This window comes from Rattus rattus, chromosome 1 (assembly GCF_011064425.1).
Source record: "Rattus rattus isolate New Zealand chromosome 1, Rrattus_CSIRO_v1, whole genome shotgun sequence".
NCBI classification, from domain to species: domain Eukaryota; kingdom Metazoa; phylum Chordata; class Mammalia; order Rodentia; family Muridae; genus Rattus; species Rattus rattus.
The window spans coordinates 56,443,371-56,470,633 of NC_046154.1; the positions used below are offsets into that span (position 1 = coordinate 56,443,371).

Consider the following 27,263-nt stretch of genomic DNA (forward strand, 5'->3'; position numbering starts at 1 on the left):
TATTGAGTGCTCCTGGGCAAGTCATAAGGTGGAGGGATTCAGGGTAGAAAAAGACATGGTAACTGCCATTTAGAAACTGCTGCCTTCATATTAACCTCTCCTTCCCTGTTGTCTTCTTACTATCTGTGCATGTTACAAGCCCATACTCCTCCAACCATTCATGGCGACCTTGATTTCTAGGAAGACGGTCTTCGTGCTCATAGGTCTCTGCAGTGTATTTTTCTTGGTCAAAACTGGGAGATCCAGTTGACTTTAGCTACTCCGTGTTTCATTACAAAGAGCAGGAGGATCATGGACTTAGAAAGCGTTTAGAGCATGTAAAGTTTTGATGACTTCTCCAAACAGAGACTAGCTTGACTCTTTGAAAGCTGCACAACAAATTTTTGGTTTATGGGACTGTTGTTTTGGTATATGTTATGAATATTTTCAGAATCGTTTGGCGCCTAAACAATATTCTCCCTCCCTCTTCCACCCTTCTCTCTCTCTCTCTCTCTCTCTCTCTCTCTCACACACACACGCTCTCTCACACACACACACACACACACATACACACATACACACATATACACACACACACACACACACATACACACACACACACATACACACACACACACACACATATACACACACACCTCATACACACACACACTACACACACACTACACACACACACTATACACATACACACACTGCACACACTACACACACACACACACACACTACACACACATATACATACACACATACACACACACACACACACACACACACACACACACACACACACACACACACACACACACACACATCACACACACACACACACACACACACACACACACAGACACACACACATACACATTTACATACACACACACACACACACACACACACACACACACACACACACACACACACACACACACACACACACACATACACACACACACACACACACACACTACACACACACACACACACACACACACACACACACACACATACACACACACACACACACACACACACACACACACACACACACACACACACACACACAGATGTAGCTTTAGCTTCACCTGCAATCGCTTCATTTTAATTTCACAGCACCTAGTTGTCTTACAAAATTATTTGTTTTCAGCGCACTCTATGTTGCATACTGATAAACAGATGGCAAAAGCCTTGAGATGGGGTTAAGCATCATGCTTGTGTGTACTCTGACAATGCCAAATGCCACGGTATTTCCCCATGAGGGTGCCCTTCTTTGTCTTGCTTGGCATCTGGTGCCTCTCCTAGCCCAGTGTAGGTCAAGCCCGTTTTCTGAAATGCTTGGTACTGTTCATTTCTGAGTTTGGATTTTATTTTAGATTTAAGAATATCTGTATAGACTTACCAATGAAACAACCCTACCCTGAGAGTGTGAAATTCAAAATTTACCAAGCACTGAGCACCAATGTGACTCCTGGGCTGTGCTCATCTCATCGGTGCTCACGGCCCACACTGTGCTGCTTTTTGATTTCAGACTTTTTGGATTGGGGTTGATCAGACCACCACACAACTGCTGGCTCTTCTCCTCAGCTGCTAAGTGGTAAGCACTGTGGGGATCAGGGTCAGGCCTCACTGGCTCCCTCTCAGCAGCTCTAAGAGTACCGTGTTGGTTGGAGCACTTGGTGAACATCTGTGGGAATTAATGGGTCAGCAGGTGGTCACGCGAGTGGTCAAGTTAACTTTAACATCTAGAGAAGCCAGAATGGCTTACAACATGTTTGAAGTGACTTTTGCCTCACAGAAACCGTGTCCTTTGTCAAAAGCAAGGGACCAGAGGCTGAGGCTGACAGAGAAAGAAGATGCATGGGTTGTTAGGGAGAGCTATATAAAACAACCCAGTGTGATAACGTAGGCTCCGTCATGATTGTCAAAACAGCCACATGGGCACATCATGTCTTGGACTAGTCAGGTGTGGGACAAACTAAAGGTTTAAATGGAGGAGGCTTTCCCCAACCCTCAGTGGCAAAGTAAAGGTTAGAAACTACTGAACAGGAAACTGAGGAAGAGAATTCTGCTCTTGGCTCAGATTGCTACCTGTAAGTCATACCAAGTTCATGAGAAACTGCTTGCTAATATATCACTCCATTTTCTATTAATTTACATAACCCAAATTTTATACATATTCATTACATTCAGCTAGAACCCAACATCTATACCATGGACCCGCCCTTGTTGCTAGAACTAGTCATACAGGATAGTTCTGAGCATGTGACCCTACAGAAGGTTGGCTGATGAGATGTTTCAGTGGGCAAAGGTGCTTGCTGCCAAGCTGGAAGACCCTAATTTAATTTTTGAGGCCCACGTGGTAGAGGGAAAAACTTCTACAGTGTGTCTTATAACCTCTATACATGCAGTATACCATAATATGCCCACATACACACAATAAATAAGTGTGAAAAGAAAAGAATTATAAATGGTTATGGGCTGGTACCTCATAATCTCTGTTCTTTTTAGCTGAAAACGTTGATATGAGGAAGGAGGAAGGAGTGTAGTGGTCAAACTGAGAAGAGGCACCTCTGACTCCTGGCTTTGCTTGTCTGTTCTGAGTTACTGTAACAAAATATCTAAGGTAGGGTGCTTATAGAGATGGTTATGTGCCTGTAGACTCTGGTGACCCGTGACTGCCATGCTGGTCATAATGTGACAGAGAAGCCGAGAGAGAAATGGTCATATACAGAAGTGTCACGTGTATAAGCAAGAACATAGGAGACCAGTGAGCAATCGAGGTTTTCAACAACCCGCCATCAGGAAAGAATCTATTCTTACCAATCAGACTTCGACCTTCCTTAGGCGACAGCATTAGTTTCCTAAGAAAGAGGTCTCTGACATAATTACCTTGCTCTAGACTCCCTCTCTTAAATGTACCAGGACCCACACATAGCAACACTGGGGACCTAAGTTCTCCTCCATGAAACTTTAGGGAACCAACCATATTCAAATCATAAAGAAGTCTTTTCACTACTTGGTATCATTTGGTGGCATAATAGCACAGAATTATACTAACGGTTAGGTTTTTATTTTAACCAGGGATTCAACCTGGGCCATCATTCCCTGCTCATGGGAGACTTGCACCCTACTATTGAGGTATAGCCACAACCAATTTTTAATTTACTTTTAAATCTTACAATACAATCTCACTAAGTTACGCAGGCTGGCCTTAAAGACATTCTGTATTCTAATGAGCTTTGAAGATTCTCTTCCTCTACCTCTCTCTGCATAGCAGGCCTGTATCACAAAGTCTGGCTTATAATTTTCTGAAGTCATGACTTAGGGTGTTTTTCTGATATCTGTAGACACGTTGTTAGGTCACACTGGGACACATTAGGCTGGATGATTCCTAGAGCCCAGATCTTTGCCTTCAGCCTCCCAGTCTGTGATTGAAGTTACTCTTTCTGAATCTCTAAAGCACAGTCGTTTTCCTTAGTGGGAAGTATTAAAGTGTCATTTCTCATTATTTTTAAAAACACAAGACTTCAGGCAGAAAGATAAGCTTCAAGAACTCTCATATTTTTAAGAAACTTTAAAACATCACTGATGATCACTCCAAATAATTCTTAAACGGAGTCAGACAAAGGTTGGAACAATGGATCAGCTGGTAAAGGCTCTTGCTGTCCAGCCTGATGACCTGGGCTTATTGCCTGGATCCCATATTGGGCAAAGAATCCCTGGAAGTCACCCTCTGACATATACACCCATAGCTATACACACAAACACACACAGACACACACACACTTGCACACACACACACACACACGCACTAAATAAATGAATGAGTGAATAAATAAATACATACATACATAAATAAATATAAAGAGAGACAAAAGCTTGAGGGCTTAGTTTCTAAAACTGTGTATTGTATCCTCAGGTGAAGTCATATGACTAAATGTGGGGGTTGTCCAAAAATTGGCAGGACTAAAAGGTCTGCATACCTAAAACATAAGTCAAAATCAAACAGGCAGCGAACCCAAGGTGGGTCAGTCACGTGATTAATGCAGCCTTGGTTCTGAGTGCATATGTACTTTCCACTCCACATGGCATCCACACCACATGACACCCGTGAATGCCACCTGCGACACCTCAGCTCAGAGCTGAGACTCCTGAATGCCATGAATCGAAATGATTTCACATACAGTCTTCTGCTCTTACAGCAGCAAAGTGCTTTGACTATGGGAGACAAAGAGTGTTTTTCTACCATTGTTTCTCAGTATGTAGACACTGTATTAATATTTAGATTATATTGGAATATTTGGCTTTAAAAGTTGCTGTTTGAGTTTCTGACTTGAGCTATATAAAAAGTAATTTAATGATTTCTGACTTTGGACAAATTTCCTAACAATTTGTGGAATGACACTAAATATCTGTGTATTATGTATACATATATGTGTATATACGTGTGTGTGTGTGTGTGTGTGTGTGTGTGTGTGTGTGGTGTGGTGACATTCTCTGCACTAATAGAAATTAAAGTAATGATCCACTCTGAAAATAATGAAGATGCTTTATACCTTGCAGAGTCAAATACTCTACCAAAATTTAAATATATGTGGAAAATTAATAAACATATTCATCTCATTTATGACAAATTTGCTTTGGTCTTTAATATATATATAATATTTATATATTATATAGATATATGAATAAATACATATTTATAATTTATAATATAATTATTAATATATTTATATATTTATATATATTATACAAAATGAATAAATATATTTATAATATCTAATATGATGATATGTTTATATTATATTATAATATATAACGATATAGTATTATATAATATATTAACTAAAAAGTTGTTTTAAATAATTTTTATGGTTTCTCATCAGATATTGTTAGATTTAGACATCATTTTATATGACTACATATCCAAAGTGTATAGAGATTTTCAGCTAAAACAGGCTGTGAATGAAACATGTTTCAGAACTGAATCCAGATCCCTAGACAAATTCACAGCTTTTGAAACAACAGAGAGAAGAGCAAAGGTTTTCTTTTCAATTGCTATGGATAAACCACATTGTCATGATTGGATACATCGCAATGGTTACGACTTTAAGTAATGGTAACGGTCTTAGGCAGCTCAAGCTTCAGTTCAAACTGCCCAGTAACCGTAACACTGAACAACGACAAGAATGGCTTCATTGAAGTTTAACAACTTTCCTGTTCTAGGTTATTCCATGACAGTTTGACCCCTTTGCTTGATTCTAACTATACAGAGAAAGAGGTGTTGAAGTATTATTCCCAGGGTGTGGATAGTCCAACTGAGTCCACAAGGCTAAGAGATATATCAAAGGCACAAAGAAAGCCACTGTCAGAGAGATTAGTCTAAGGAATCCACATGCCTCTACCGTTACAGTGCACACAGCGAAGTGGTCAGAAGAGCAGAAACTAAAACAGACCAGAACCAAAGACTTCCTTAGATCATCACAGGCGGTTTTCTGTAGCTGAAGGCTGCGGTTCCTCACCAGCTTAGGAAGTAGCACGTGAAGGATTTTGCATATGCACTTGCTTTCCTTCTGGAGCACTGGGATGTTTTCTGGGTGTGTGTGAGATGGGGTCGGGGCTGAACTTCTTTAGAGTGTGTAATTACACAAACTTTAACTACTTCTAATTTATGCATTATGTTAAAGCCCAGCAGGTGAGGAAAAAGATGTAAAATACGTGAGCGATGCTGGTCTTGGAATATCTTATTTCAGGAGGAGACCCGACTTGAACATTAACTGAGAGTGGAAGACAAAGCTAGAGAGGATGTGCTGGTACGCAAAGCTCTGGGAGGCTGAGGAGTGGGAGATGCAGGGCGGGAGCAGCTGAGGCAGCTTCCTGTCCGAAGAAGCACAAGTTGAGTACCCAGAATCTAAAAGCAGCAAGGCTGGAATGCGCAAAGCATAGACTTTTGAACACTGACAGGACACGAGTTCATCACAGTACACCTGGATGCATGTGGTAAGCTCAAGTGTGCCAAAATACTATACAAATTGCATTGTGGGCAGATTGTGTGTATAAGATACATACATACATATACATATATACATACACATACACACACACACACATATCCCCTCTGATAATACAGTTCTTTCTAGGTGGAGAATTTCAGAAGAGTAAACCAAAGCACCAGGACTACACAACTGGCATACATAGAACAGATTCAAAGCCTGGCACATTTGACCCTCTAGTTTTGGCGCTTACCTGCTTCTATAGACAGAAGGCCTTTGTCCCCTAAAATGCATATGTTGATATCTTAATTCCAATGAGATAGTATTGGAGGTGGGACGTTCAGAAAAAGGCAAAAGGTTTCGTTTCTATGCTCTGAAGAGAAACTTCAGTAGAAGGTGGGGCCTTTAGGAGTCAATTAGATCAAGAAGGTGCAACCCTCACAGATGGGAACCTAGATGCCTTATAATGGGAGTCAGAGAGAGTTGTGTAGCCCCTCTACAGTAAGAAGCTGGGATCCATAAACACTGTGTGAACCTTTGCCAGACAGCAAGTTGGCCATCAACTTGACTTTGGACTCCCAGTCTCCGACGATATGAAGAATCACGTTTGTGCTGTATATAGGGTACTCAGTCTCTGGTATTACATTGTAGCAGCCAACACACCTCCAGACAACCATTATGATACCGTGTCTCCCTGTCAAGGTCCAACTTTTCTGCCTTCACTCTGCAGTCTTTACCCAGAAAGGTTTTCCTTGTAAATGAGACTCACCACATCCCCAAACACAGTTCAGTCTTGCAGTTGAAAATAGAGCCATCTTTTTATTGGGCAAAGTGACCTTGCTTCACTGTAGCTTTGTTAAGAGATCGGGCTTCTGGCCTGAGACTGAGATGCTTCACACAGTTTCTGCTCACTGGTTGCTACTTGTCGTGGGGAGTTTTAGGGAAGGCAGCACAAATCTTGCAGAATGGCGTCAATATAGCAGCCTGGTCAGTATACCATGTGACTCTGGCAGGAAGTCATATGCCAGGAGCCCCACTCTTCTCCTCTCTGAACCTGACAGAGGACACACATTGGCTGGAGTTTACGTGTCTGGCAGTGGTAACTTTGCAGACGCACAGGTGTCTGAGGATGCCCTCGCATGCACATTCTGTTCCCTGTTAGTCACTGCCTGCTTCCGGAGGCCTTTCACGCCTCAAACTTGGCTTCATCTTACAATACTAGTGTTTGTCCCAGATGTTGTAGGCATGAGCTTTCCAAATGGTTCAGAGGACAATGGAAGGGAACACAGAGCCCACAGGGACTGTTTAGCCACCTTAAGTGACAAAAATCTCAACTTAAAAATATCTTAACCAACAAATACCCTAGTTTGCCTGTCTTAACTCTTAGCGGAGGGATTCCTAGCACAGAGAAGCAACTGAAGGGTATCATCACCCTACTCCAAGGCCTGTGTCAGACCACTAAGGGGTAGGAGGGGGTTAGTGAGGATGGGTACATGAGCAAACTTCCCAGAAAGGCTAAGGATGCTGGGACTTGTCTTGAATTCTGGTGAAAAACAAGGAATCTTTGGTATTCCACAAATCTTAAACTAGGCTTCTATTTTCTCATACATTTTTATGAATACCAATGTAAGAAGGATGTCAAAGATCCATGTGTTGTGTGCTAAGGAAGTCTTCTCTGGCCCAATGCAGTGTGATTAGTTATCATGCACTTGGGGGTAAGTACTAGGTAGCCATAGCATTTCACAGAAACACAGCCCGAAGCCAGGTCATACGGTAGGTCCCCTTGGTATTTTTTGAATAAAGAATAACACATGTATATTGTTTATGCCCTTCAGAGTTTCCAAAAATACTGCTTTCCTGTAATTTTCACATAAGAATGTGAGTTTGAGAGGAAAGGTTCCTTCTCTGATGGAACCCTCGCCTTGGTGAGGACAATGTAATACCAGAAGGTATACGGGAGTGCGAAGGCTGCCTCCGCAGTGTTCCTGGAAGCTGTTCTCCTCCAGCCCCACTGCCCTGTTGCGCTGTTTGTTTAGAATAGCTGCCGTGCCTATGGTTCTGTTAGATTTGACTTCAATGCTATCCATTTGTTCAAGTCTCTTCATTTTATACCAAGGGACAGTAGCCTGCTACACACCAGTGTTTCCTAATGCTCACTTCCTTTCTTCTGTTCTACGAGGGCAGGAAACACTGGCCCCAGTGTCTACACAGAGGCATGTACTCAGTAAATCTTTAATGAACAAATGAAGGAAATTCTGCATCCCCATCCTCTGACATTCAGTTAACATTTGAATATGTTAAACTGACCATAAAAATGATATATAAAATACATATCTTCCTCGGACCATAAATATTCTGACACAAAATGGTTTCACACCTCCCATTTCCTGCTATAAGTTTAGATGCTCAACACATATTAGTGGTAAGGGGATGTACTACTAACTAGTTTAATGGCTTGTTCAGATGTGAATTCTCATTTCTCTATACGATGTATAATATGTATATACAATATATATATGCACGTATGTATGTATGAATATATGGTAAGCATCTGTGGTTATACCATAGGTACACACATGGGTCAGAGATCCTGATGAGAACATTGTATCTCTAAGGATGAAGCCATTGAGTTTCTTGACATAGAATTTGCTTCCCGTGCCCAGCCCCCTTTTTTGTTAGTGAGAGTTTTCACATGTGCTTTGTGTATCCTTCTCAACTACAATATTTCCTTTCTTGGGGCTATTACAGTATTCATAAATGGATTCAGATTCATAAATGAATTCAGTGGGTCTAAGAGAGTCAGTTTTCCCAGGTATATGTCAAAGTAGACAAAAGACTGTAACTTTCCAGGGTGCTTTGTGATGTCAGCTGGTACATAAGTAACCTAAAGGACAATCTGGTGGAGGGGTGCAGATGTGGTCACAGTTAGTCATATTCCTACTGTGGGAGCTTTGTAAATAAACTAATAAATATTTTCATCTTGCAATAGGATCAAGTTAAGTGACTTGCTGACATCCTTTGGGGGTTTAAGGCTTGTCTTCAATGTGAAGTACAAATCGTATTTCTGGTGGACACATTTTAATAATAAACTTAAAAGGACACCAGAGTGAAGTAAGGAAAACATTGACATTGCAATGAAAACCAGACAAACTATCTACCACTTCAAAAGGAGGGGATGAAGACGACTCGTCAGCACCCTGACGCAAACAACCTCAACACAGAATGCCACATATCTGTAGAGATTCAGTAAGGATGGGAGGCCGAAAAACATTTGTCACTTGAAATATATGTAACTGACCACGTGGAAAAGCACTCACCAAACACCTCACATAAGGCATGCACACGTACAGCGCGGGGGCACATTGGATATTGGTCCCTCAAACGGAAAAGGCTGTGTCTGTTAACTTTAGAGCAATAGATTGGATGTCAAATCTCATTGGTCCCTAAAGTTGTCAGATTATCCTCTAGTATAAGAACTGGATCACTCCCTGCCTCGCAGTAGTGTACAGGGGAGTCCTCGCTGTCTCCCCACTTTGATACTTGGATCTCAAGGTTATGCTATAGACCCTGTGGGACTCTGGGGAACAACTCACCTCTCGGTCCTGTTATGACAGGTCGGTGATGCTGTGTGAATGCTGTTCCGAGGGAGGAGGTCTGCGAAGGGGAGGGGCTGCTGAAACCAGACTTCTCAGACTTCTTCAGAGTGGTTGGAGATGGCATGCCTGGCAAGAAGGGGTGATCGTTGAGGCAACTTTAATCTACAGAGCGACAATTTGCGTGACCAAGAAGACAACACTTAAGAGAGTGGGGGAAGTGGGGGGATAAAATGGAATCATCTGTAAATGGAAATGTATACTAAATTGCTTTGAATTTGTCACAGGAAAGAAAAGATCAGTAACAGAATGCTCCCCACCTTCAGGCGGTTCTGGAAGTGGTTTTAATCTATTGTTTTAACTCATAGTCCATTTTGGAGACTGTTGACCTCCTCTGTGTGGGGGTTTCTGTATCTCGGGTCTTCATTGTCCTCTGCAAAAGGCCTGCATTTTAAGATCTCCCTATCCCAAGTAGCTCTACCAGGTGGAGGAGGAGCCTTTAAGAGGTGGGCCAAGGAAGAGACTACTGAGTGGGATCCCAGGATCTGATCCCTTCATCTTGCTCTCTCTTGCTTCCTGGCTAAAGGGAAGCAGTTTTACTTACTGTATTCTCCACACCTTGCTCCAAGCACCAGTGAGTCTGGGAGGTCTACCTGATCATGAACTAGATCCTCTAAGAGCATTAGAATTCTCTTCCAAAGCTCCATTCCCCCCGGTACTTCTTATAGTAACAGAAATCTGACTTACACAGGCTTCAACTTTTCCAGTGAATTTGTCACGTGCCTGTGACCTTTGGGACCCTTACAAAGGAGGCTGCCTAAGCACACAAAGGCAGCCACACATGCAATCATTTTGTCTTGTCAGTTACCTTATTTCAGCGCCAAAGCATTTTTCTACACTTTAAATAATTTAGCTTTTTTAACATAAAAATGCCCTTGATAATAGCGGCTCAGATGTTCTTTCAGTGAATTATTTATAGAACAGGAAAAGAAAAGATAAAAGTAAAAAAAAAAAAAACCTTAAAATACAAGCAATTGGGACTGGTTCAGTAAATATGGTCTAACCAATGAAAAGAATACTGTAAAAGAATAACAACACGGGGGATATTTATACTGTAACGCTGACTGAAAAGCCAATTACAACACGGGATGTTGCAGTGCATCAATCACAGAACGCACGGCATAATTTGCGTGGTTTTTTTTTCTATGCAGAGAAAGAACTGGGAGTTGTGCGTGTTCTGTGACCTCGGCTCCCTCAGTGAGTTACATTTCTGTGTTTCCCTTGCTTCCTTTTGCTTCTTTGCCCTTTCTATGATGAACGTATATCACCTCTGGGCTAAGGAAATAAAAGAAAATCTTGTCTTACAAAATAGCATTTTTCTACAGTGTCTAGGATTTTTCACAACATTTCAAACTTGGGAAATGTGCTGGAAAGAAAAATCCTGGGGGAATAATGAGATAAGAGCCCGTCGTGATTACTGGATTTGGGTGTTCTCAGCAACTGTGCTAACAGACACAACTGGTGGCCCCTGTGCATTTGGGGGAGCGCCAGGTGAGACGACAGAGGTTTAGGTATTTAAAAAAGGAAATGACGTCAAATCTTCATATCACAGGGCAAATCTGGAATCTCAAGTCTCCAGCATAAATTGATCTGCACTGCATCAGAAAAAGAAAGGAAAATCATTTAAACATGTCTACCTATGATTTTTTTCCCCTCTGATCTGAGAATTACTTGGGAAAAATAAGTAATTGGTCTGTTGACATTAGTAACTGTCACTGAGTAACTGCTAGTACCATGAGCGATGGTGAGTATTTTTATATAGAGAGACTATACCTAAACATGTCTGTTGTTTTATTTTAAATTGGAGATTAATGCTATTCTATAGCATGATATCCAAATGCATCTGGGTATGAAGTGTATCTAGGCCTTTTCTAGGTTAAATATGTTGATCAAAGATTCTAAAATGTACCAAAGTATCCCAAAAGATATTCTCTCTCTCTCTGTCTCTCTGTCTCTCTCTCTCTCCCTCTCTGTCAGTCAGTCTGTCTTTCTGTGTGTGTGACCGTTACACTCCACGTACAGAGTGCACTTTTACCTGTGACTTCACACATAGATGGCTTTGATATAACAAAACTCAGGCTTTCATTTCAAGAGGAAAGCAAACTAGTTAGTGCACTCCTAACAAATCAGATGCAAGTACATGTTGGGTGGCTGTGCGATTTCATGTTATTAACACTCCTAAATCAAATCCATTTTAGGCCAATCCCTATTCGATTGGAATTAAAAACAAAATTTTCAGTCCTAGTGGCATTAATTATATTTGTTGAAAAGACAACAGATCACACCATACCAGTGTGCCAACAGCTAGGGCACCCTGAGGTTGTGGGTGAGCAGTCACTGGCAGTGACCTAAGCAAAGCATTGCAATTCAACAACAGTGCAGGAATGCCTTTAAACAAAAAAGTAAACGATAAACATTTAAGTGTCAACAAATCTCCCAAGCCATTCAAATCTCTTTTGCACAGTGGAAGCCTTGAGCTACCTCCTATTCTACTACTTTAAATTCAGGCAAATGCCAGAATTACATGTTAGGAAAGACACAGAAATAGAATAGCAGTGGAAAATGTCAAAACTTTGAAGATGGAGGATTTTATTTCACTTTTTTAACAATGGAAGCATTGATGGAATCGTGGTACTGAACCAACTATATTGAAGGGAGCAAGTGACTAACTCAAGAAAGCTGTGGTTTCTTCAGAACGCTCACCGTTCCCCTCAATGCTTGCTGTGTAAAAATGGAACTTTGAGCATAACTTGGACAATAACAGGTGGAGAATGATCAAGTTGCTGAGTGGTTTTTAAGAAATAGCAAAATACGGGCTTTGGGAAAGGCCAGTGGTCCAAGTGCTATCATTGAAGCATAAGGACCTGCATCCAAAACCCCAGGACCTACATAAAGCCAAGTAAAGCCAATTAAGTTAGTCCCTGCACTCCTATGACCGGGTAAAGCCAAGCATGCTTAGTCCTACGCAAGCATACGCAAGTATATGCAGCCCCTGTGGCAGGGTCTTGCCGGCTGGCTTCCTGCGTCACACAGTACAGCAGCACAAACAGTGAGAGACCCTGCCTAAAAACAAGGTGGGAGGTCTAAGCTCTGCGCGCGCGCACACACACACACACACACACACACACACACACACACACACACACCTCCTTGAAAGAGTTAAAGCAGGAAGAAGCATAGTCAGCATGCAAGAACAACATGCCAGACTATGTCTAATCTTCTAAATTTATCACAGTCAAGTAATGTGAACCCTAAGGCTGTCATGAAGCTCAAAATTACTTTGCGTTTTCAATTTTTAAAGACTTATATTGAGCCCATTTTCTTGTTATATACTCTAATATTTTTCTACATGCATAATGTATGTTTTGGTTAATTTGTTTTGTATACTTAATTGACCAGATGAAATTTCAAAACGCGAGTAAAATACTCCGTGTTAAAAGCTGCAGAATGTCCATCTTGGCTTCTGCTTTTGAAATAGTTTGGCTTTTTAAGTTACTTTGAACTTAACTCCTTGTTAAAGCCTCTCTCACCAATTCCCTCTGCATTGGAGTTATAGAATTATGGTACAAATGATAACTTTAGGGGTTTCTGTTACAAATCAAATCTTTAACCTTGGTGCACTTCCTAGAGTAATGAAGCTTTAACCAAATCTTTAACTTTGGTGCACTTTCTAGAGTAATGAAACTTTAAGAAAGCCAAAACCTTGGTCCTAAAGCCAGAACACTGAATGCTGCCAATGACCATCAAGACTTGAAGGAGGACCCTAAGCTCCAGAGAGGGCTACAGAAGGAACAAGACCATGCTGGCACCCTTGAGAGAGACCTGAGCTCCTGGTACTGAGACTGCTGACCCTGGAAATAGGACATACAAAATCTGTGTTGCTTTCAGTTGCTAAGTATGTGCCAACCTGTCATCTGAAATAAGAACCAACAGGATTTTCGAATTATGTATAGCAACACCTGCTATTCACACTCTCTAGATTTCAAGAAGTCTCCATTATTTTTACCTACCTAATCCTAAATTGTAAGGTTTTCCTCTAGGATACACTTAATTCAGAGAAAACGACACCACCTCATACAAAAGGGAATAGGGTATAATTTTCTTGGGGTGAGGGGAAGAGAGATATAATTAGTGGTTATTTTTTCTTTTAAAAAGATTAAACATGTCTGAAAATAGTTATTTTCCCCTGATTCTTATAAGAAGTAGCTTTTAACAAATTAGATTAGGCAATATTTAATTCATTAATTCTTAGGTTCTCCTAGAGAAATTAAGATTTACCTTAAGTCCTGAAAAAGGAAAATAGGAGAATCATAATTTTAACTATTCTACCCCCAGATTATGGGCTTTATCAGAGACTTTGATCAAGAACTCCCCAGTAGAAGCTGAGAAGGAATTGCTACAGGCACTAGAAGGTTGTCACTACTTAAAAGGCCTCCAAGGGCTACTTTCAGGGATTATAGGAGCAATGGTGGCAAGGGAGGGCAAACCATAAACTCAAAAATTAATTTAATGAATTAATTTATTTTATGTATATGAATGTTTTGCCTGAGAGCATGTATGTATACCACACGTATATACCATAGCCTGGTGTTGTGGAAGTCAGAAGAGGCCTTTGGAATCCCTGGAACTGGATTTATAGATGGTTGTGAACCACTGTATGGGTGCAGGGAATTAAGCCTAGGTCAACAAGTTAAGGGCAACAAGCGCTCTTCACCAATGAGCCATCCCTATCATCTCTGGACAGATATTTTAAAAGGACACTAAGGCGAGGGAGTGCCACTGCTAGCTTCATCAAGTACAGATGTCATTCTTCTCGGACAGTTGCCCAGGTACAGTCTATAGGTAACCTTGTCTCATATGTCCATTGCTGGAGTTTGGGGCATGACATTCAAATTCTTTTCTTCAAGGTGTCATAACTAATATAGGAAGCTGAGTTTCAAGGACTGTCCGAGTGTTACAGTCACGGAGTGTTTGAGAGAAAATAGAAGAACAAGCCACTTTGCCCTTCAGGTTTAAGCTCAGTATGAATCGGGTTAGAAGAGCTCCCCAAATGCTGTGAGGCTGGTCTCTATCAGTGGTCCTCAACCTTCCTAATGCTGTGACCTTTTCCCACAGTTCCTCATATTGTAGTGACTCCCTCAACCATAAAATTGTTTTCATTGCCACTTCATAATTGTAATTTTGCTACTGTTATGAATTGTAATGTAAATATCTGTGTTTTCTGATGGTCTTAGGAGAGCCCTGTGAAAGGCTTGTTAACCCCCAAGGGGGTCATGACCCACAGGTTGAAAACCACTGGTCTGTATATGGTATTTGGCATAGCCTGGCTTTTCTCTTCTTTATTGTCAGTTTCTAATCCCCAGTGACCATCTGTATGATGTACCTCACTCCAGGTCAGGATTACTCCAAGCGTAAAGGTTTCCAGACACCTTCATTTCCTGACTCAGCAAACACCCAGTGATATCAAATTCCTGTATATTAATCATTTCCAAAAAAATCAACAGAAAACAATAAAACTATAAATTAGAGAGTACCTACTATGTGCTGTGTACTTACAAATATTTTAATTCCTTAGATTTTAATTTTAGATATGGGTATTATCCTTGCCTACCTACAATCTAACACTGCAGGTGTTACAGATTAAGGGATGTTAAGAAATTTACTCAAAATCAGGACTACCGATGGCCTTTTAACACCCCGTCCTTGGCAACTTGCTGGACGGTCAGGCTGGACAGAATTTGATTGTAGCCTCATTAGACAGAGTAAAGATCTGCTAAGGTAATGTTACATGCAGACTCAAAGCACCTTAAGTTAAGCAACTATGATTTCTGCTTCTTGAAAATCAAGATGAATATTAACATTCTGGAGCACAGAGGATCATGGGTAATTGAATCTGCAAAAAGCACAAATAGTAGGCTAGGTCTGCCACACATAAGGGCAGGAAGGAGTCATGAAGAACTTTCTGTAGGTAGGGGCAAGTCAGGCATGCTTGGGAATAGTCCAGTAGGTGCGAGGTTGGCTCAGAGAGAGGACGACTATGGGAGTAAAGACTGAGAAGGTGAGGGGTTGCAGCTAAGTAAGTGCAAAAGCCTGGATTTGAACCCACACACCCAAAACTCTTTCTCCTTTCCATACAACACTCTTCTAAAAATCGAGCATATCCTTTCTTTGCCTTTCTCTCTCCATCCAAGCTCGGTTTCCTTTCTATGTAGCTAGGCTGGTCTAAAATTCCTGATCCTCCTGCCTGAGTTCCCTGAGTGCTGAGATTAGCGCAATGTGTCCTACCTCAGAATAAGGGTATGTACTGAAAGGAAGGTACTCTTTATTTCTCTGAGTGATATCTCCATGGCAGGAGTTGGATTACATCCAGTTTATGAGTGGCAGTGAAGAACTTTTCTTTGTGTAAATGCAGTTAACCACTCTTATGATTGGCCTCTTACAGGCAGGCACTTAGATTACCCCTTTCAGGGGACACTGTGGGGAACAGGAAGTTACTCCAGTGTCAATTTCACTGACATTTCTCAAGCTCAGGATGAAATCCTGGACTCATCTCCCCAACTGTAGGACTGTGAGACATTCTACACCCTACCCCTGGCAAGAACAGGGCCTTTCTAGAACTATTGCAACTATTCCACGTGATTCCACCAGATTTAGCAGCCGTAATGCTAAACAAAGGTGCCGAGCGGGCAGACTCATGACCACTTGAGTCTGCTCTAGTAATTGTAAACATACAGTACGCAAAATGAGGATGTAGCTGAAGATAGGGTGCCTTCCTTAAATTTCTGTAGTAGTGATAAAAAGCATTAGGGTTCACTGTAACACAACTTACTGTAATTAGTACATTGGGTAATTGAGAGGTAAAACACTTGGCTGTTAGCACTTTTCAGTGAATAAAAATATCTGGACATCATTTTATAATGGGGAGAATACACTGAAACTAAAAAAGCTTCTAAACGCTATCCTTTCTATGCCATACTCAACCATTTAAAGAAAACTACAAGGAAATCTCTGGAAGAATTAGCACCTTATAAAGATGTCCAGGCGGTTTAAAAGGCTTGGGGACATAGTGACTTCTTCAGGGTTTTGTTGTTGCTTATGGTTTTTCCTGAAAAGGGAGCATGGAGGACATCATTATACACATCATTCTAGGGGAAAGAAGTAGTGATTCTCTGATGTACTCCGAATGTTCTCTCCTGAGTAAGAGGAGCCAGGTACAGCTATGGAAAAGCAACCTAGACGTAAAGAAAATGCACCTGAGAACCTGGTTTTTTGGGCAAACTGAAGTCACTTCCTTTTTCTTAAAACAACAACAATAACAGCAAAGCAAACACGACAAAACAAAACAACAGCAAAAACCCCACAAACCCACACAAACACAGACCAGCAAAAGGACAAGAACCAAGTGTGTGCCCTGCTTCCCATGTGTCTAGGAGACAGTGTGTTCTCTATCTATCCCACTGCCCCCGGCCTTTCTTCCTACCCCATATTATGGGATGGCCCAGCCTTGGCTCAACACAGCAATCTCACGTTCACAGGGCTGTGAGTAAAGAGAAAAATTACGAGACAAATGATTTTCTTCCTGCAAAAACAATTACCAGTGTACCACGGTAAAGCATTTGTTCATCCTGCTTAGATACACAGCTGCAAAAGCCAATACTCACGCCTGTGTGGCTTGCATCTGCCTTGTCCAGTATGGTGGACGCTGGCCACACGAAGCTACTCCAGTACACATGCATTAGGGTACAGATTCCATCACCCAGCGTCGCCACACTTTGGGTGTTCAGAGTCATGCGCGGCCGATGGTCACAGTGCCTCACAGAGCAGGTGCTTGTGCTGGCACTGAGGTAAATGTTCTATGTGGCAGCTCTTGTGTGTGCAGGGGTAACTAACGTCCTGCTTTCTCACCCTCTGGGGCAACGGTGGCGACTTTACTTCTCTGGATGTTATTGTGAAAGACAGGCGTGTGAAGGTCATGTAAACTCTCTAAAAGCCAAGCCTGTGAACAATCTGGAAGAATAGGGAACCCAAAGGCTTTTCTTCTCACCTCCTAGAAGCCACGGCAACACAATGCTTGCACTTCATCAAAATCCTTACTGATGCTCTTCTGAGCAAATAACACTAGCCCCAGTGATACCAACTTAAGCGTCTATTAAAATATGTCCCTGCCTGCCACTTAAACCACAATCAAATACTTGGGACTTGAGGGTTCCACTGGCAAGATTTAATCAGAAGGCTGTGTGGAGTAATGGCGGCAGGAGGGCTCTATTTACCTTAACAGCTCTTGGACACATGGAAAGCACCTATCACTTTATTTGAAGTGAAAAATTTGAAGCTGATTGAAACATTTCATAAGGGAAAGAGAATATAATTTTAGGCCTCTTCAAATTGCTTGAACTGTGAAATCAAGTAATAAACACAAGAAAAGGTTCTGTCAGCGAGAATCTCAGCTTGGTACAGTCAGCGTTTTCTTGCTAAACCTTATTATGGCAAAGCATTTGATGCTTCGCCTCTGTTCGTGCTCATCCCCACAAATAAACTCCGCTGACCTCCACCTGTTACTTAGTGAGATCTGCCTGCTATCCTTCACCAACCCTCTTCTGTATCCGGGAAGGCCTTTGAGTTACTGAGAGAGTGGGAAGATACACTTGTGTGGTAAATTGTACTGATATCTCTTTATAACAATTCAGCAATTCACAGTTCAAAGATGAAGCTACATGGTAAAAGAAAATGGATTTTTTTTTTAAAGTCAGTGCTTATGAATGTTGGAAAGGGGCAATGCATTTCATCATTTGGACACAATTTTTCACAGAAAGTCTCTCTCTTAGGCTACAGTTTAATGCAGACAACTTCAAGCCCATCCTTTTCAGGAAAATCTGACTATAAATGATGCCATCATTTCAGATGAGACCAAAGACCATTTCAAAGCTTAAAAATATTTTGAGTTCAAGAATACTTATTGCACTGATATTTTGCAAACAAAACAAAGCACCACATCTCGAATACTTCGTCACGCGTGCAAAAGTGCCACAGAATTATTAGCAGTGTTCAAACATTCAAAAATCAAGAGAAATTCTGATACCAATCATACACATCCATGAGTCACTGCAGCACGGCGGCTCGCCGGATGGCTGTTCCTTTAGAACAACAGCGACAGATCAAACAGAGTGAGTTGCATTTCTAATGATTAATGCTGCATTCGACAGAGGAAGGGTGTCTGTCTAATTACATTACACACTTATCTGTGAGGGATCAGCAGCGTGTTTCTGCTCTCTGTCATTCTTTGTGACAACATAATGATAGATCCGTTTACTTACGAGTGCAGTTATTAAAAACCGTGCTGTTTTCTTAACTGTCTTCACGTCTTGGAAATATTTTATTAAAAATTACTTATCTGACACTAAGGGTAAATGCTTGGCAGAGCTTTGCATATCAATTAAGAAAATGAGTCAGTTCCATTCAATCAATGTCTCCGTTGAGTGTCGCATTCGAGTTCAGTGAAACTTGCTTCTCCAAGAAGCTTTGATTTGGGAGCTAGTGACTCACCCTCTCCCCCAACTTGTCTTATTTATCCAAATTTTAAAGTTTGGTTTTTGCTTAGACTAAAAACTGCTCATGGCCGACATTTTCTCTGGAGTCATGATTTAACACTTGTTTTTCACATTCACACCTTTTTTGGAAACTCAACACAAGGATCCAATTTTAAGCAGACAACTCCCCACAGGCCAATCAGAATGGGTTGCTAGCAGTGCACCATCGTTCACAGCTTTTTCTACTCATGGGATGAACTTTATCCAGCACTTGTGAGGAAAAGGTCTTCATACAGGCTCAGAAAACAACAAAGCAAACGACACTGGGCACTACAAGTAGCTATCCTCCAACGCAGTGATTACTACATGTGTCAAAGAGGACACGCCAGTCTCCTTCATTATGCCTTCCACTCAGAGTCACATGACAATGGCTTCTAACTTGCCCCTGCTGGGGAAAACCAACTAAATATGAGTGTTGTGTTTAAGTAGTTCCTGCTCTGTTCAGATTTTATCTCCAGCTCTGGTGTTAGTCAACTCAAGACAACCGTCATGTAACCCAAATAGTAGTGACCTGTAACAAACCATTTCTCTGCAAACTCTCCTTATATGTGGCCAGGACAAAAATTGATATAAACTAAATTCAATGGATCTGTGTTATGAAAGTTTTTCCCCTTTTTAACTAAAGGCATCTTGAGCCTTCAGTGCTGAGAGACAAACGTACAGACGTAAGCACACCAAAGGAGAAAAATTATTACTTAAGTCTTTTGGGGATAAAATTTCTAGAAAAAAAAAAAAGAAAACACCCACTGATGGAAAGAACTTTTCAAATTAGAAGCAGGTGTCACCACCTTAAAATGACAAATATCAAATAATAACTGGACCTGAGGCACATTCAACTTTCCTTTCTCCTTTTAATCCTAAATGTGAATTGGACATTAGAATAGAGACCACCTCCAGTAGATACGCATGTCCCCCAGTAGAGGGATGAGGCCACCTATTCGCTCAAAATATTTAATCCAGAAATGTTCCTGTCCAAAGGAAAGCTAGGGACAAAAAGCATGGAGCAGAGACTGAAGGAAAGGCCATCCAGAGACTGCCCCACCTAGAGATCCATGCCATCTGTAGACACCAAACTCCCACACTATTGCTGATGCCAAGAAGCGCTTGGTGACAGGAGTCTGATATGACTGTTCCCTGAGAGGCTCTGCCAGTACCTGACCAAAACAGATGCAGATATTTACAGACAACCATTAGACTGAGTCCAGGGAAGAGCTAGGGGAAGGACTGAAGGAGCTGAAGGGGACTGCAACCCCATAAGAAGAACAATATCAGCTAACTGGACCAGCCAGAGCTCCCAGGGACTAAGCTACCAACCAAAGAGTACACAGAGGAAGCCAGGACTCCAGATACATAAGTAGCAGAGGATGGCCTTATCTGACATCAGTGGGAGGGGAGAGAGCCTTGATGCCCCAGTGTAGGGGGATGCTAGAGGGGTGCGGTGGGAGTGGGTGAGTGGGTGGAAGAGCACCCTCATAGAGGCAAAGGGGAGTGGGGAGAGAAGTAATGGGATGGAAGGTTGGTAGAAGGGTGATAGGGAAGGGGGATTCCTCTGAAATGTAAACAAATAAAATGTTTAATGAAAATTATAAAAATATGCCAAAATAAAGACAATGTATGTTAAAACATAAAGAACAGGCAGTGTGGCTTCTGTGAGAGCCTCAGGAGTGCGGGGAGGCAGGCAGGGATGCAGAGCCACGCTCACAAATGCTCTCTTCTCGCTGTGCACTACACGGCTGAAGAACAGGCGATGCGTTCTGACTGGCATCAAGTCCACGTAACTCTGGTATTTGGAAGTCACTAGAGCTAGAAGCTGGCGATAGCTGAGCAACTCCCAGGTTAAGCTTTCTAACAGGACAGAAGCAGGGGGCACTACATAGGACCCTCAGATGAGGAACGATGCTCTTACAAGTTCTAATGTGCTCAGTGCATTTCTGTCTACGCCAGTGGGAACTTTAATCCATCCCTCATTCCATGTACAGTGGGAGATGCCAAGAAATTGGAATTATTTAAAATAAAGCACAGGAACACACAAGTCCCACATCCCAACATGGGCGCTCAGGAGCCTGGTTTGAGTGAGCCTTGGACATAATCAGTGCCTGGTGGCACCCTCTCTCCACAGTGATGCAAGGCACTGGACCAAAAGCAGGCCCTCACATCAAAGAAATAAGAGAACCAAGAATCATAGTAGCCCTAGATTTAAGACTCCAAAAGCTCAGACAGGCTTTTAGTTGATAAAAAAAGAAGGTGGGGAGGGGATCAGTAACCCTTGGTTCTGAGAAGCCACAGCAATGAACTGCTTTTAACATGCAACGCCATTTCAATTTCGGGTTAATTTTTCACCTCTAAGAGATGTTGTAATATGAGGGGACTTTTGTCTGCTTGATTCCCCCTCTCATCTGAGGGACAGACACTGTGATCAGGCTGGAGGGAACCCTCTCTGTTGGAGCACTTGGAGAGCTGTTCAGACACTACCAGGACTGATTTACTATGTGCATGTGAGCACTTCCCGGAATCTCCTCGGACGCACTTCACCCATCATCGCCAAATGGGTGCCACGTCTTTGATTAATTGATGAGTTTATGATGTAACTGAAGCCTGTGGATGGATGGAGTTAGATGAATTATTGTAATCGTCTACAGGAAAACAGGGGTCAAGCACACAGGCCCATCAGAAGCTGACACCCTGAACAGAGAGACAGGGATGTATAGGTCCAAAGATTTCCTTCTTCCTCTCTTCCCATTCCTCACAGAGAAGACTCTTGCTCGGGAGTATTAAAGAACTACCTTATTAAAAAGCAGTGGTAGTCTATTTCAACACAAACTACAGCATAAAATCATTTAATATTTAAGTAGATTCCTTAGTATGGTAGAGAACCAGAAGGTAAATGAGAGAGAAATCGGCCTGTAAATACTACCATAAGTGATATGGGATCTGATCTTTTTTAAAATAAATTAAATGGGTATATGTGAAATAAACACACGTATGTTTAGCTCACATGTATGCATGTATGATATATGTATGTATGCATATATATAGTTGAGAATAATGTGTGTTGCCATTGGCTACCACTGTTACTTATAAAACACTTATATATTTAAAATTCCAGCAGCGTTCTGATGACAAAAATATTAGCCAATATATCTTCTTTATTAATCAAATTATGGCCTGGCTCATATCTGCATTATGTTTATAAGTCTAGAAGATAAGATCGTTACTTAAGGAGATTCTTCTTTTTATATGAAAAATTTAAACTACCTTGTCTAGTTTTTATATGAAAGATTTAAACTACCTTGTAGAAGTTCAAGAAACTTTTAGCAATATCTAACAGATAATGCAAAATATCGGATCTGCAATAATTGTGGTCTATCATGTACCTCTATCTGTCTGTCCTTTCTACATCCTTAAGTCAAAACTCTGTAGTTTATTAAGACAGGGAGATTTTGGTCCATATGAGGTGTGATGCATTTTATTAGCTCAGGATGGACCCAGCTCATGTACTTCCTGTGGAATTCCTAAGGTGCCAGCGATGTGCATGCTTTTTTGGTTGTTCCTGAAACTCTTGGCTGTTGGGAAGAGAAAGACACAGGGACCAGGCTTCACTGCTGCCCAGTAGTCATGGGAGGGCTGGTATAAAAGCCCTTCTCAACAAGTGCACTGGGAGACTGTGGCCCAGGCCAATCAGTGAACTCCCAAACTGTGATGCTGTCTGCCCTCCACACCGCATGAGTCTCCTGACGGACTTAGCTATTCAAGCCCTTTGCCCCTAGTGAGTCGTAGTCTCTTAGAAGCCAGCGTCTCCCTTTTCTATTTTCTATTCCACCCTCCACTTTGCACAGGGCTTTGCACATTATGCTTCCAGAGGTGTAGTGTGCATGCCATCAAATTCGATAGTATCACACCTCTTATAACACTTCAAAGTTTTTCCCGTATTCACCAGAAGACAGACGCACTATTTCACCCAAGTTCTATTAAGTATACCCCATGTATATTGAAGGCACCCCGTGGATAATGAGAGATACAATACTTTGCACATAGTGAGAAGCCAATAAATGGTAGCTTTTGTCTTCTTCCTATCATTGTGTGATTTCTCCCAGGAAGCGAGAATCCAGAGCCGTTTACAGAGAGATTTCACAGTGAGCCTCGCCAGTCAGCACTGGCTCTGTCTTTATTCCATCCTAGAATATTTACACAACCCCACTTTTAAACATGAAATAAAAGGATTTGGTGACTTGGGTAATCTATTATTTACACAAGACCAGCTGAAAAACACAGCATTAGTTTTCTTGGAAGCTTCTGTATTTACGAAATTGTGCCTCTGGGTTCTCCAAAGTCAAAGAAACTCCTCTTCTTCCTTCATCAGAGGCGCTCAGTACTCTGATGTCGAAGTGATTGATCAGATTCGAAGGACAAGATAGGATACCAACTTCATATTTATTACTCAACAAATATTGATTGAATGTCATATTACCAGGTATTGTAGGACGCTTTGGGGGGAAAAACCAACCAAATAAACAGTAATTTTGTTGGCCACGCTTTGTCATATATGCATGAGGCATACAACACAGCATGTATGTGCATGTGCAAAGATATCTTTCTCCTAGTATACAGCCTTTTAGAGTCTTATAGAAAGGGTTGGCTTCAAGCATTTTCTGACATTAAGAAAGAAGCCTTGATAAAAACGTAGGGACATTTTTGAAGGGTGATGAGAGCACTCATTTGGTAACGGAGCTTTCCTGTTATAACCCTTTATTTAGGTGACATTTCTCTGGTAAGGGTCATTAAGAACAGATCCTTGTTACTCTACTGGTGCTCTCCGGCACATCATTCTCTAATGAGCAGGTGCCAATACTAAGGAGATAATGGTGGGAGAATACTGTCACAAATGATGCTTTCCCACTGCTCCATAAATGTAGAAGAAAAGCCAAGACATTGATCCCATGGCAGTGTTCTGTAACGGTGACTATTCCCATTACTGCAGGGGATTGTGGGAGATTTAATCATTCCCCCTAATTTATGCTAGTGCCGCAGAGTGCCTGTGATCAATGGACTATTGTCACCAGTCTGAAGCATTTCTACCAGCCCCTATAAGGGGGCCTCTTACATGCCTCAGCTACAAGTACGTATTGGTAAACGTCTTCGACTCTGGAAACCGAAGAGTGGCTACTGGCAGTCAAATCAGGATCGGCAGGTGTGGGAAAGCAACCAAGCACAACAGGAGATTTTTGTTTTGATTTTGGTATGGTTTCATTACGTAGCCCAGATTGGCCTAGCACTTTTAAGCATCCTGCCTTGGCTTCCAAGATGTTGAAATTACTGATGTGCACCACCATCCCTAACTTCTAATACATGATTTACAGAGCTGCAGTGAGTCAATGCTACTTTCAAAATTCACCCGTGCTTATAGTTATCAAGGCCTAGAGCCCTAGTTCTGCCAACCTGGGGTCACCAGTTAACTGTCAAGAGTCTTCCTTAGATGCTTTTAAAACATCTAAAATGTATTTATCTACTTAATAACTTTTTATAAGAACAGAGGACATACTTTGACCTTTAAAAATAAAGTCCACTTAACCTGGAAATAAGTTTATTCCTGGAAGTTTATCTTTGATAGCATAGTTTTAAAAATTGCAATTAATTAATTGTATTACTTATTCCATTTTGACTCCAAGTCTTACACTGAACTGTTTGGGGTTTATATCATTGTGACTGGCACAATTGCTTATTAATACTTTTGTTGTCTCAATGTAATTATAGTTATCATGAATATATATGTATATATAATTTAATGCATTAGAATTTTAAATGGTTTTCTATAGAAGAACATTCGAACAGTTCACATTAGATTGTGTGTTCTCTGATAGAATTTCATTTCATACATGTTCATCTTGAACTCACTAAGTAGCCAAGGATGATGATTCTCATCCTTCTGCTTCTACCTCTCGAGTGGAGGAATCACATAGGCCACTACATGTAGTTTTAAGTAGCTTTTTAAAACTCACATTTAAATAAAGCACCGCGTTCTATGGACAAGTGGTGTAGTTTCTTATTAGATTTCTTTCAGATCTGCTGGTGCTGAGTGACACACTCGTGCAGGGACAGCCTTAGACCTTGAGGTTGTACAAGCAGAGAGCCTGCAGAGTCCTCTCTTTTCAGGACACAGAGAACCTAAGGGAGGGAGGTTCACGGGACAGCCACAGAACTGCCCACACTGAGAAGAAACGTGGATGAAGGCATTCTCAATTTACTTGTGCTGATGGTTGGAAGGCTAGACTCTTTCAAGTTAGGGGATGGTTCTCAGCTGGACTCCAACCTGAACCCTGTTTACTGCCTACTTTTTAAAGAAACTGACCCTAACTCACCACTGAGCTTCACAGTTCCCTTTTAACTACTATCGGCTGGGTAAGGTCTGTCCCCTCAATGTTCCTGGTGACAACAGTTCACATGATCACAGAAGATTAATTTTGCAAAGAACTTGGCTTCTATCAGCTCAGCTGATAGTCCTGATTTGAGAGTGAGGGATGGACCGAGATATCACAGGTAGAGTAGTTACCCTCTGAGAGCGTTCTGAAGTTTGACCTTAGACACAGGTCCTCAGTGTAGTTATTTCTACCTTAGAGTACTTTACACAGATGGCTCTTGATAAAACCTCATGGCTCGATCTGACTTAGAGTGGTAAGATAAGCAGAGACATTTAAATGGGGGAAAGGAGGGAGAGAGGGAACAGGGGAGGGTGGGTGATTTTCTTTACTGTTCTGAGGGTCAGGAGTTGCCCAGTATGTGGCCTTCTCTGATCCATGTGAAAATGGGTGGGTTTCTATCCATTTGGGATAGTTTTTAAGGCACTGCTGCTAAACCCAGGGAGAAGGGCTTGAGGGCATAACATTTAAAGTCCAGTGACTCTACCACAGCTGTGCGTCTGAGATCTGGGCGTTCTCAGATGCACTGCCCAGATACTTCCTGTGGTACCAGTTGTGGGTCCTCAGGTGACGGTGGCTTGGTGCTTACAAATGATTGCAAAGAGAAAAGAGGAGATGGAAGAGTGGAAATTTCCAACACTAGTGAAGCAGAGAGATCATTTAAAGTATATAAAACACCCTATAAAAACAGATCATCTAAACTATATATAAAACACCCTGTAAAACGAGATCGCCGTTGAGATTCTTGATACATGCGTCATACATCGTGAATTGTCTTTTGTAATTTTCTTTTAAGCAATACAGACTTTTATTGATGAATAATCGTGCATATTTCTGGAGGTAGGGTGTGGCGTTCTGATGCGTGGACACATTGCTTAATGACTAAGTCAGGAAGTTAGCGCGTCTTTTCCCTTCAAATAACATTTCTTTGTCATAGGAACTTGCAAACTCCTTGCATTTGGTATTTTGGGATATACATATCATTAAATGCATCATTATCATCTTGTTTCATGTGTCATATCCATTAAGGGGAAGGGTAGTTGGAATGCAGTTCGGTGTCCTACTACTGATCAAAGAGACGCTTGGCTGAGCCCTAGCAATTATTCTTCCCACGATTTGCTATTAATTAGATTTAACTGGAAGCCTGCAGGTTAAAAACATAGGAAATACCAATTTTTAGAAGACCGTGGGCAGCGAATGCTGCCTCTGAGTATATAAGAAAGTTCCAATCTCTCTGCTTCATTCACTCGTTCAGTCAATATTTATTGAACGCCTATTATGTTCTACACACTGTTGAGGGTTTTAGGGATACAGCAATGTAAAAGATGGGCTAAGTCACAGTCTCATGGACTGCATATTCTAGGGGAGGACGATAGATGGGGCCTGGACAAGGCAAGAGGGTCTGTGAGGGAGGAGATGGTGGATACACAGCCAGCCGCTACTTAGGTCACTGTGGGTCTCTCTGACATAGCATTTAAACAAGTCTTAAATGCTGCGGATTACTTGAATGTTTAGATGATATGGCAAATATTTCTCTGGTCATAGTTAATACTCTGCTTATATGCTCTCTTCTATGTGTATTTCACAGGCCATATCTTTTTTCCCCTGATATAGGCTACA

The 27,263-nt window shown here is 41.5% G+C and overlaps 1 protein-coding gene across 2 annotated transcripts in view; it reads right to left on the minus strand.

Annotated features, from left to right (window-relative positions):
* The window catches only part of Nfia (nuclear factor I A), a 335,528-nt gene that overhangs the window by 63,624 nt on the left and 244,641 nt on the right, over positions 1 to 27,263 (minus strand). For both annotated transcript variants that reach the window (XM_032901855.1, XM_032901851.1), the window contains one exon: positions 9,584 to 9,712. In XM_032901855.1, the coding sequence (XP_032757746.1) occupies positions 9,584 to 9,712 (129 nt within the window). The remainder of the gene's footprint in view (positions 1 to 9,583; positions 9,713 to 27,263) is intronic.